We start from the raw sequence: 11,740 nt of genomic DNA, 5'->3' as shown, positions 1-11,740 counted from the left end.
GGAGGCCTTTTGTGAAGTCAACGGGTTCTGGCCGCCGGGGGCGCCTGCGCCCCCACTGCGGTGGGCAGGGTTCGTTTAGGATCTCACTGCTGCCCGGCCTACCCCAGGGGACCCCGCCGCGCGCTGGGTATTGTCGCGCACTCTGGGAAAGGTCCTGGGAGCTGGGTGTGGCTCAGCCTGTAACCCCAACATGGTGAGATGCAGAGGCAGGAGCATCTCAAATTGGATGGGGAGGGGTGCTTAAGGCCTGTCTTAAAATAAGGGCCGGGGAGGATGTAGCATAGTCCCAAGGCTATAGGTTCAAGCCTCATTAACATCCTAATTAATCTTTTCCTCACTGGCAAACCCCAGAGTGCAGCTCCGAAGCTGGAGCAGGCTGCAGCCCCGGCGGCTAAGCCGTGTTCTAGAGGTGCTCTCAGGTCTTCCTACCAGCGTCTCGAGGCCTCAACCTCGGGACCAATTCGCGACTGGTGTCCGGCCAGTATCATCCTCTGATCCCGCCTCGCCCACTCATGACGTCGTCACAGGACACCCCTGCTGTGTGCCCAACGGGGGGTTGAAGGCAAGATGAAGGTGAGGCTGCAGGACCACACAGCAGGCAGCTAGCTTTGAGGTGAGGTGGAATTCTTTATTTGTAATAGCAGGATAACAGAGGGAGAGGAGATGATGCCAGGAAGGAAAGATTAAGGAACTGAAGCTTTCTCAACTCAAACCCAGACAAGAAACTGAGCAGCCGTTTCCTGAAATGACAGCAGGATATCTGGGTACAAATCTGTGAGTAACTGGACATCTGGCTTAAAGTCCTGATCTCACTAGAGATGGTGCGGGGCGTCTTCAGGACGGGCTAGGATGGAGCCCAGAGCCCTCTGAGTGCCCTGGGATAGTAATCGGGCTCCCACTTCGGCAAGAGGAGCCTAACAGCCCTCCAGGTTAAGCCAGCATGATGCCCAGTCAGCCAGATTCAAGCAAAGGGGACGCAAGGGCACGTGGGGAAATGGCAGCCTGCCCCTTCTCACATCAGCCAAACAGCAGAGGGAGCTTGCTGTGGAGCCGGGCCCCTCAGAGGCCGTAGTCACAGGCCTCAAGGCTGCCCTGGATGTAAAGTCTTAGGAAATTCTGGTAGGACTCCAAATCCATGAACAGGGCTTTTGCTGCGGGATCTTGCTTCATGGCTGCCATCCAGGACTGAAACTTCAGAGTCTGGGCTGCCCACCTGTGAGAGGAAGGCAGAATGAGGGGTGTGAGCTACTGAGGGGGAGACTCCCATAGGTCATTGCGATCATCTGCAGTTAACCCCCCTTTTTTTTTTTAAATTTATTTGGTACAGGGCCTACAGGGCTCACTACACAGATTGGACTTGTAGTGATCCTCTTGTTTTCAGCCTCCCAAGCTCTAGGATTACAGGCCTGTGCCACCACACCCAGTCTCAATCCCTGTCCCCGCGCCCCCCAGGGGGCGGGGCCAGCACAGCACCCGGGGATCCCGTCCTTGCACTCAGCCTAAGCATGTGCTTTAATCCACTGAGCACTCTGCCCAGCCCTTTCTTTCAACCTTTAAAAATACTTATTTTGCTGGGTGTAGTGGCTCATGCCTGTAATCCCAGCACTGGGGAGGCTGAGGCAGGACTGCAATCCATTTGAAGCCAGCCAGGGTTACAGTGAGGTCAAGGTCAGCCTGATCTACATAGCAAGACACTGTTTCAAAAAAACAAAAAGTAAAATTTCTTTAAGAGCACCTTTAAAATGTGCATAGTCATATGTATGAGATTTGAAAGGTACCAAAGATCTTTGATTCACAGACCACGAATCTGACATGAATGTGAAATGACTTCCTCAGTGTAAACACGTGTCCACAAGGCCAAACTGGTAACTTCACAACAGACCTTGAAAGACATCCAGGAAACTAAGTATCACTCGCTCTATCACCAGATAGGACCCAAAACAGCGCTGAACAGCCCTACTATCTAAAACATGGGAGTAAGTCAACGAGGCTGGCGGCCAAGGCCAAACGGTTTAGAAAACTCTGCTGGTCAGGGGACGGTCACCCCAGGAGGACCCTGTAACAGCACCCTGATGCACATGTGCATCCTCATGGATTTACAGTCCACTTAGAAGCATCTGTGCCACACAAGCTGCTGCCCCAGGAGTGCAAGCAGTGAGTGTGGGTCCCCGAGTGCCCCAGGCAGCCCCGGATGCACCTGTCTGCTGCTCTCGCTCAGGCGTGTTACCTATTTTCATTTCTCTTTTAAAAAAAATGTTCCGCAGGTGGCATTAGCCTGTAGTCCCAGTGCTTGGGAGGCTGAAAATGGGATCACCAAGTCTGACCTGTGTAGTAAGACCCTGCACCAAATACTTAAGAAAAAAGTTCCACATGTCCTACGGCCACTATCACCCTGTAGACACAAAATAGCCCAATGCCTTACTTGTGCATCTCCAGTAATTCCAGGTGCTGAAACCAGGGCCAGAGGAGGTAATCAACCATAGTGGCAGAGTCGCCACCAAAGAAAGTCGTCCTCTTCTTCACCAGGACCTGTACAGCAAACAGCATAACCGTACTGACTCGTGTCCAGACACGGGACGGCCAGCTCGGCAGGGCAGGTCTGTCTGCACACCGCCAAGGTCGGCTTTTGTCTGCTTGATCAGGAAGCTCAAACAAGGCTGGGGGTGTGGCTCAGTGGGTATAGCGCCTGGCTAGGACCCTCGCGGCCCTGGCTCAATCCTCAGGACAAGGAGAAAGGGAAAGAAAGACAATCCAATAGCCTTAGAGTTTTCTGCATAAAGCAAAATAACGAAAGTGGGAAAAAATTTAAAAAATCAGTATAAAAAGCAGGTATTCAGCATATGAAAAGAACTCTAGTGCATCAGTGAGATAGCAAACAACTCAGATAAAATGAGCAATACTTGTGCTTCACAGGAGAGGATGTCTAAATGACCAACACTAGTTCTTTTCAATACTTTTTTTTTCAGCAGTTGTCCAAATGTGTTAATCACCAGCAAAATGAAAAGTTTAAACCAAAATGCTGTCCAACAGAATGGATGAAATGAATGAGACCAAGTTGGCCCTCGTGTGTAACAGCTGCTGGTACAAATGTAAGGTGGCACAGGGCCAGCAAGATAGCTCAGCAGGGCAGCCCAAATAGCTCAGCGGGTTAAAGCACCTGCAAGCAGGCGCAGGGGCTAGGGGTTCAATCCCCAGGCCTGCCATGCCAGCTCCACTCCCAGAGTGAGCTGAGACAGCCACTGAGACTGGGCGTGGTGGTGCGCACCTGTAATCCCAGCTCTTGGGAGGCTGTAAACAGGTGGATCACTATGAGTCCGATGAAGTAGTGAGACCCTGAACACCCTGTAGACCCTTCCCTAAAAATACAAAAACTACAAAAAAAAAAAACAAAAAAAACCACACTGGGGCCTGAACCAGGGCCTTCACGCTGAGCTGTATCACCAGTCTTTTCTTTTCTGGAGCCAGGGTCTCACTAAGCCTGAACCTGAGACCCTCCTGCCTTAGCCTGCTGGAGGGCGAGTACAGTACTAAGTTTTTATCTGCTATCATTCCCAACTACCCTCAGAGTAACTTGAGAAATGAGAGGAGGAAGACCAACTGGAAGGAAAAGGGGTAGACGCCGGGCATGTTACACGACCACACAGTCTGGGAGCAGCGACTACCTCGTCCAGCTTGTTCAACTCCTTCTTCAGCTCCTCTTGCACGTCAGAGCAGTCTTCTTTCTTGTGCAGCAGTCTTATGATGCTGACTCTCAGCGATGGCACCTAGGCAGAGCGGTGTTTCAGTTTATCAGTGTGAGGCCAGGTATAGCGGCCTCCTTGGATACGTGACGAAGCCCGTGGAGCCACGCGTGCCAAATGCCCCTGTCCGGCAAAGGGCTTCCATGACAGGATTTTTTTGGGGGGGGCCGCTCACTTTGCCTTCAGGGCAGGTCTGGTTTGGCTTGAGGATGAGGGGATCACGGCATCCTGAGCCTGACTACTTTGTTTCAGCAGGCGCTTAAACACCTTAGCTAATGGGCAGGCCCCCAGCTTCCATGACAGACAGTTGTGAGAATGAAGATGTGTTGGTTAGGATTTTTCAAGTTACAAATAACAAATCCCACTTGGGTGAGTTTGAGTAAAACTGTTCTTTAAAAGACAGAGTGGCTCAGAATTGCTGGAAGGCTGCACACACACGGGAACTCAGAACATTCCCGAACTGCACCAAGAGGCGGCCCCTGAGAAGGACCCAATGCTCCACGGCCCTCGCGCTGCGGACCTGGCTAGATGCTACCTACCGTCTGTGTCCACGCCTGACAGGAGGAGCTTGGACCCCAGGCTCGGCCCAGCTGGGAAAGGAGCAGAGCAAGAGAATTTTTCTGACTTCTACCTTGGGAAGGACACAAAGGATGAGCCTGAGACAGAAGACCTAGCAGATGCTTCCATGCTTGGCGTGGAGGCACCTCTGCGTCCTAAGACAGCCTCTGAGACAACCTCACGCTAAGAGAAGTCCGCTCACTCCCACTCCTGCAAACATGAAATTCATGACACACCTTCGACGTCCTCCCTGGGCTGCAGGCAGCCCTTCTGGTCGTAGTTCCATTTCGCCTGCCTACTCTTTCATCCCTACTTTTCAAGTACAAGGGATGATCCAAAAAAATCACCCTTATAAAAAGACATACAGTAAACAAGCAAACAAAAAGAAAACCACATTGCCAAGAGCAACAGATAAGTCTATTCAAAGCAAGGAGGAGTATTTTGGTATCCTGAGGGGGATTAATGACAATGTGTCTTTTACTGTAATAAATATTTTAAAATTTAAAATGTTCTGGCTGGGTATAGTTGCATACACCTGTAATCCCAGCACTTGGGAAGCTGAGGTAGGAGGATCCTTGCAAGTTCGAGGCCAACCTGGGCTCCAAAGTGAGTTCAAGGCCCTGCTTAGTGAGACCCTATCTCAAAAAGGCAAAAAATATGAATAAAATGTTCACTATAATTTTTTAGCACACCCTGTATCTTCACCATACTATTTTCTATATATCAGTTCCCTTTCCAATGTTCTTAATTTCTGCTCCCCCTAAAAATGTAATAAGGATTTTTTTTTTTTGCTCCGAATGCCTTCAGGGGTGGTTTGGCTGGCTGGAGTGTTGTGGGGATCGAACTACAGCAACCTGAGGCTGACAGCTTTGCCGAAGCAGCCACTTAAAGAACTGAGCTAGGGCCAGGCCCCTCCCCCTAAAAATGTAAAAGAGAAAAAGGGCCGGGGAGATGGCTCAGGAGAATAAGCACTTCTCTGGCAAGCACTGGGGCCTGAGTTCAATCCCTGGTTCCACCAAAAAAAAAGGGGGGGGGGGAGAATAAAAAAATAGTTTGAAAAACATTAGAAATGATACAAGATTTCACTAAATACAATAATGGGAATTCAACAATAGCTATATTGCATATTGTTGTCTTCAAGTTAGTTGTTCAGATTATCAGATATAAGCATGCAAAATTGGTCGAAAGTTATAAAAAATTAAAAAGGAGAGAGAAAAAAACTGAACCATTAACTGCTCCTTTCAATAGACCAGCAGGAATCAGTAGTTCAATTAGCCAAGCTATCCTGTGTATATACGTATGTATTTCTTCTTTTTTTGAAAATGCCTTCTCAGTGTGGCTTGGGTGTTTCAACTCTCCAGTAATCGTATATATCTTCAAAGCTTTCTTACTGTCGTAGTTTCTGTTTCATTTTTAAATTCCCAGAAGAGCAGAGGTCAGCCAAGCGTGGCAGGGCAGGGGCGGGTACACTTCCAGTCCAGTGAGCTCCGAATGGCCAGTGAGCTCGTGTGTCCCAGCCCCATATTTCCCCCTGAAAGGGAGCGGGGGATCCCGGTGGGCATCTCCGGCCCTACTTGTCATGCCTGCTGTCCTTCCACACAGTACGGTGAGTCTGACTTTCACACTCGCCACATGGCCCATAAACATCACAGGCCCTTCCACCAGCTTGGGCGGCAGCCTCTTCTATGCTCCTGTGCCCTAGTCCTAGTGAACGAGATGGCGCCCTGTGCCTTCCCTTCCCTCTGGAGAGTCTCCTCAAACACAGCCTCCCTAGCAATCCCCCACTTTCTGGTATTTTTTTCCTACAAAAAATATTCCTTCATACACTGTACTAACCGAGGTGGTCTTATGGGAACACAACAGGCCATTGTATCTTTCACCCCACTGTTCTTGGGGTCTAAACACGGGTCTGCTTGTCCTTCCTGTGGTGCCGCTGCTGGCTGCATGACAGACACAAAGGCTTCTCCAGGTGTATGTCTCTCAGAGAGCACTGTGGCGAACACTGCACTCAACACCAGTCTCCGGCTGTGACAGCCACAGCTCACACGAGCAGGAGCCATGTGCCGCAGGTCTGGGTGTCTCGTATCGACTGATGTTTTCCTCAGAAGAATAATGATCATACCTACTTGGATAACTGAAGGCACTGAGAGGTACAGTGAACCACAATCTTCTCCGAGGACACACCGTGAAAGTGGCCGAAAGGAACACAAATATATGCAAGAGGTCACAACACAGCCCTCGTGTACAGGAGATGGGCAGAAGCTGGAGGCCCAACCGGCCTGGCCTCTTCTGTTAGGGCAGGGGAGCACGTGCCCGCGCGCTCGGGGAAGGAAACAGGGCACCTGCTTGCCTGGACAGGAGCCCAGGGGGCGGGACACGGCGACTCCCACTGCTGATGCCTGGCCCAGGTCCAGGGGAATGAAGCCAAGGGTGCCGGTCACTCAGGGTCTTTGTTGAAAGGAGACGCCCGTCCCCTGGCCCCCACTTCAACCTATCCTGTGTCTCTCCGCTTCATCTTTGTCGCCCTTTGGTTGTAGGCTGGCTCCCAACCCGCACAGCCCCGTGCAACACATGGGCAAGACGGTGGCAGTCAGCAGACCTCGGCTCTGACTGGGAGGGACTAGGAAAGCTGGCCTCTCTGGACACACACAGTGAGGACCCTGACAGCGCAGCAAGCTTCTGGGAGAAGGGAGGTAAGACAGCCACGTGAGAAGAGGACGGCGCCAGCGAGCACAGGTGTGGGAGTGGAACCCGCCCAGCGGGGCTGCAGTGCGGGCTCCGGAGAGGCGAGGGGGTCGGCTCGGGAAGGTTCGCAGGAACACAGCACGAAGGACTTCAGGGACATGACAAGCTGACACGGGCATATTCCTCACTGCCTTTTCCCTCCCAAATGGCTGAGCCATAAACAGCAGCAATTAAAAAAGGAAATAAAAAATTTTAAATAGCTGGCATTTCCTATCTATGTACCTTAGAAAATAACTCCAGGATCATCCTTTGGCAAGCTTTCTCATAGGGGTCATCTGGAACCAGCTTCTTCCCAGGAAATGCTTCGTCCAAGTAATCACATATGATGACAGAGTCGCTGATCAACTGGCCCTGGCTGTTCTCCAGCACGGGCACCAAGCCAAGGGGATTCTTCTCCAAGAACCACTCGGGTTTATTTTTCAGGTTGATATTGACGACTTCATGACTGAAAAACAAATACAAGACTGAAGAAAGCTAAACATTTTTTGGTCTACATTTAAACAAATCCTAACCTGTCCTACCATCCACTTAGGAGTCAGTTTTCTTTTTCCTTTCTATTTTTCTTTTTTTTTTTTTTTTAAATTATTTGTATGGGCAGGCCAAGTGCCTGCCTGAGCTTTACTCAGTTCAGCAGAGTAAAGCACCTGCAAGCAGGCACAGGGGCCAGGGGTTCAATCCCTGGGCCTGCTATGCTAGCCTGCCCCCGGGGCGTGCTGAGACAGCAGCAATTAAGACTGGGCGTGGTGGTGTGCGCCTGTAATCCCAGCTCTTGGGAGGCTGCAAACAGGTGGACTGTTATGAGTCCAATCTAGTAGTGAGACCTTGAACACCCTTAGACCCTTCCCTAAAATACAAAAAATAAAATAAAATAAAATTTATCTGTTACAGGGTCTCACTATGCAGTTCAATCTCCTAGTGCTTCTGTGTCAGCACGCCCAGCGCTGGGATTACAGGCACGCGCCACCATGCCTGGTTTCGGTGGCCGGCACCTCAGCACAACACGCGGTACTGGGGATTAAACTCAGGATCTTGCACTTGCCAGGCAGGTGCTTAGCTCGCTGAGCTGGCTCCCCAGCCCGAGGAATCTGTTTTGACACTAGCTTTAGGAGTCAGTTCTGCCATGATTCCTTCCATACTTGTTTTAAGAAGTAAACTTGTTATTAATAGCTCCTGGAAGTGGAATCATGCAATATTCGTCATTCTACATTTCTAACCCATTTAGAATGTGTTCAAGGTTCATTCCCGTTATAACACACTGCAGAATGTCTTTTTAAAATAATGAATGTATGTTATTTTCTTTGATAGGCCTGTTTTGTTTTTTTATTTGTGTGTGTGTGTATGTGTGTGTGTGGCCAGCTCAGCCCACCAGGGGGCGGGGCTGGCTGGCATGTGGTGCTGGGGGATTGAACCGCGGTCCCTGTGCTTTGCTAAGCTTGTTCTAAGTAGGTGCTTTAGACCACTGAGCCATCTCACCAGCCCCTGATAGGCCTGTTGATGGGCGCTGCCATTCCCTACTGCTAAAAATGCTGCGGTGAACATGGGCGTGTTGGTCTCTCCCTGAAATACTGAGGATAGGCAACTGCTTGAACTGCATCCACGACCCACTATGGGAGTCAGTATATTAAAATTCATTTTATTCTGATTGAGTTCACAATGAATCAATTCAGTTGAATCCATCTGGCTAATACGAGTAAAACATCCCTTGCTTTTTGTAAGGCTATTAAAGAATACTAAAAATCCACTCATAAAGTGACTTTCAGATTAAATCTTCATGTATTGATGTTTTTAAGAATGCTGCATTTTAAAAAATCGTTCAAAGTGAAGCTGGGCGGTACACACCTGCAACCCCAGTACTCAGGAGGCAGGAGAGCTGCTGAAAGTTCAAGGCCAGCCCAAATGATACAGTGAGACACTCTCTCAATAAATAAATAAATCACAAGAAGAAATCAGGTGAGACTCGGGCTATATTCTGACTGTAACAAGTCCTACCTTGTATTTTGCTGGAGAGATCAGAGAAAGAGAAAGGAAAAGACCATGTAATTGTTAAAACCTACACTACTGTCCAAGTTCAATCAGTATCCAATAGAACAGATGACTCAAAAGTAATTACACCAAAAGCTTTGTTTCCTATTTCTCCAAGCACAGCAGTAGCTAAAATTCCATTTCATCTCAGGATTTAAACATGTAATCCCAGCTGGGCGTGGTGGTGCACTCCTGTAATCCCAGCACTCAGAAGGCTGAAACACGAGGAAAGGATCGGGAGAATTCAGGGTCATCCCGAGCTACATAGTGAGTTCAAAACCAGCCTGAACTACATAACAAGATCCTGTCTTCAGAAAACAAAACAAAACAAAAACCTAAATAAATATGTAATCCCCCATGGAAAAAAGGAACAGTTTGAAAACTAGTGTGTGTGTGTGTGTGTGTGCATGCGTGTGCATGCGCCCGCGCCCGCACACCCATTAGAAAGTTTATGAGCTGACAGGATACTGGGCACACTCTCATTCCTGCTACTACAGGAAACCAAGCCTGCCTTGAATAATCACTATTTCTGCAGATTGATACTGTGAAAGCCAAAGGTAGGTCCTGGGCTTCTGTGATCAGAAGTGTCTTAGAACACACATGTCTTTTGGTGGCTTGGCGGTTTGAGTCAGTCAACCTGGGCTAACCGGAAGATGTTGGATAGGTCTGCTGCGTCTTCCCCATCCCATCCTGCTGACCTTGGGTGCGCGCCAGGAAGGGACCACCCACCTCCCTGGGCTCCTCTCCCTACCATTAAGGTAAAATACTTACCCATTTCCTTTAGAAATCTGTCCCAGGAAGACAAGAGTTCCTAAAGTTCCAGAGAAGCACGTGACCCAGGACTTAGTACCCAGAAAGCCCTTACATCTGGGCTTTTCCATTTCATGAGTACAAGGAAAGTTTTTTTTAAACTCCACTCGGAATTTCTCTTACTTGCAATAAGAGTTCTAACTAGTATACCTAATATGAATGTTTTATATAACCTTACTAAGTAATTGTGTGTGTGCAAGATCATGATTTGAGGGCCAGGGAGATGGCTCAGTAGAATAGGTGCTTCCCAGGCAAGCACAAGGGCCTGAGTTCAATCCCCGGTTCCAACAAAACCAAAACCAAACGACAAAAAAAAGGATCATGATTTGATCCACAAGATACAAATTTCAGTGAAGTGATAGCCAGTCAAAAACCTTTTTTTTTTTTATGATGCGTCTTGCATTTCTTTTAGAGAGAAGAAAGCAACTTCCTCCTCAAAAGACTAAGACGATTTTACAAACTCTAAGCACAAATGGGGCATTTCTTAAGAACGGGTTGTGTTTTAACCTAGACCTAAGCTTTCTACAGCACAGGCCTCTAACACACAGCTCTACGGATTCCCCTGCTCGCTGGAAGCGACGGGGGTTCCACCTGATCATCCCCGGCCTCTGCGGAAAGCCCAGCCACTGGCCAGGCGTGGAAAACCCAGGCCCGCAGCCCAGCCGTGAGTTTCAGCGAGGCTTCCCGAAAGGAAGGCCCTCGCTGTAATTTAACGAAAGCAGCAACGCAGTCCACGGAGCCGTCCCAGGACAAGGCCTTCCGCATTCTGCGGGCAAGGCCGGCGGGCCTCGGTGCTGAGGGAAGATGCCGCCCACGGAAAGGCCACGCTCTTCGAGCCGGCCCAGAAAGCAGAGGACCAGGTGAAAGGGGGAGTCCGGAGCAGGGTCCTGCCGGGGCTGACAGCCTGCTGCGACGACCACTGCGACTTTCCTCAGGGTCACCTCGGCAAACCTCGGTGTGGCTCCATAAAGTGGATGCAAACGAGCCAGAGCGCAGAGAGGCTCTGGAGCTGGCCGCGTCCCTCGCCAAGCGCCCGCACTCGGCCTCTCAGCGAAGGCCAGGCCGAGGCCGCCCGCGCCCCGCCCGCCGCGCCCCGGCGCTCACCGGATCCCCTTGGTCATCAGCACCAGCAGCACCCTCTGGGCGTACGGGCAGAAGCGCATGCTGTAGACGCGCACCGCGCCCTGCGGAACCGGGCCTGGGGGCGGGCTGCCTGCGGGACGGGTGGGCGAGGGTTAGGCGCAATCCGGGCGCGCCCTGCCCCCACGGGGTCCCCGCGCCCCCGCGTCCCCGCGCACCTGCCGAGAGGGTCCTGGCCGACATCGCCGCCGCGCACCGAGCGAGCTCCGCGCACCGAGCGCCGCGGGAAGCACTGGCCGACCCCCGGCCCCTGCACCGCCGCCTTCCCAACTGCTGCCGGGGCGCCGCCGACTCTGCGCGCGCTGTCCCCCCGCGCCGCGCGCCGGAGCCCTAATTAAAGGCAGAGGGCGCCGCAGGAGCCGCCCACGCAGGGGAGTGGTCCGGAGCCGCCCACTGCCCGAGCGCGGTCTGCAGCCGCCTGCCCCCGCCCGCGCCTTTGACCTTCGCCCCGCCCGCCCCGGCGCCGCCCCCGCGCTCGCCCTGGCCTTGGCGCGGGCGGTGCCCCGCGGGACGCCTCTCTGTCCCGCTCCTCCCCGGCCTGGGCCCTGCGCGCACTCCGCTCCTCCCCGGCCTGGGCCCTGCGCGCACTCCGCTCCCGAGCCCTCCCCCGGGCTCCTTCTCGCTCCTCGCTCCCGGGGGCTCACGGCTGGCTGGAGGTCGTCGTCCGCTCGCCCACCCAAACTGTTTTTGTGCCGGCCAGCGATAGCTTCAGGACTGCGGCGGGG

The 11,740-nt window shown here is 51.6% G+C and overlaps 1 protein-coding gene across 2 annotated transcripts; it reads right to left on the bottom strand.

Annotated features, from left to right (window-relative positions):
• Positions 1–586: 586 nt before the first annotated feature.
• Gsto1 (glutathione S-transferase omega 1) lies at positions 587–11,370 on the bottom strand. 2 transcript variants are annotated; one of them, XM_004631513.2, is made up of 6 exons: positions 11,174–11,370; positions 10,980–11,088; positions 7,266–7,488; positions 3,663–3,764; positions 2,423–2,529; positions 593–1,213 (listed from the first exon to the last, which is right to left on the bottom strand). In XM_004631513.2, the coding sequence occupies exons 1-6, from the start codon at positions 11,196–11,198 to the stop codon at positions 1,060–1,062; spliced, it is 720 nt and encodes a 239-aa protein (XP_004631570.2). In that variant the 5' UTR covers positions 11,199–11,370; the 3' UTR covers positions 593–1,059. The 2 variants fall into 2 exon arrangements, with proteins under 2 accessions (XP_023571336.1, XP_004631570.2); XM_023715568.1 differs by lacking the exon at positions 2,423–2,529 and having other exon boundaries at positions 587–1,213.
• Between the last annotated feature and the right edge of the window lie 370 nt (positions 11,371–11,740).

This window comes from Octodon degus, unplaced genomic scaffold (genome assembly GCF_000260255.1).
Source record: "Octodon degus isolate 3935 unplaced genomic scaffold, OctDeg1.0 scaffold00042, whole genome shotgun sequence".
Classification (NCBI taxonomy): Eukaryota; Metazoa; Chordata; class Mammalia; order Rodentia; family Octodontidae; genus Octodon; species Octodon degus.
Note: the sequence above shows the minus strand (reverse complement) of the source record. Positions and strands in the feature narration are given on the sequence as shown.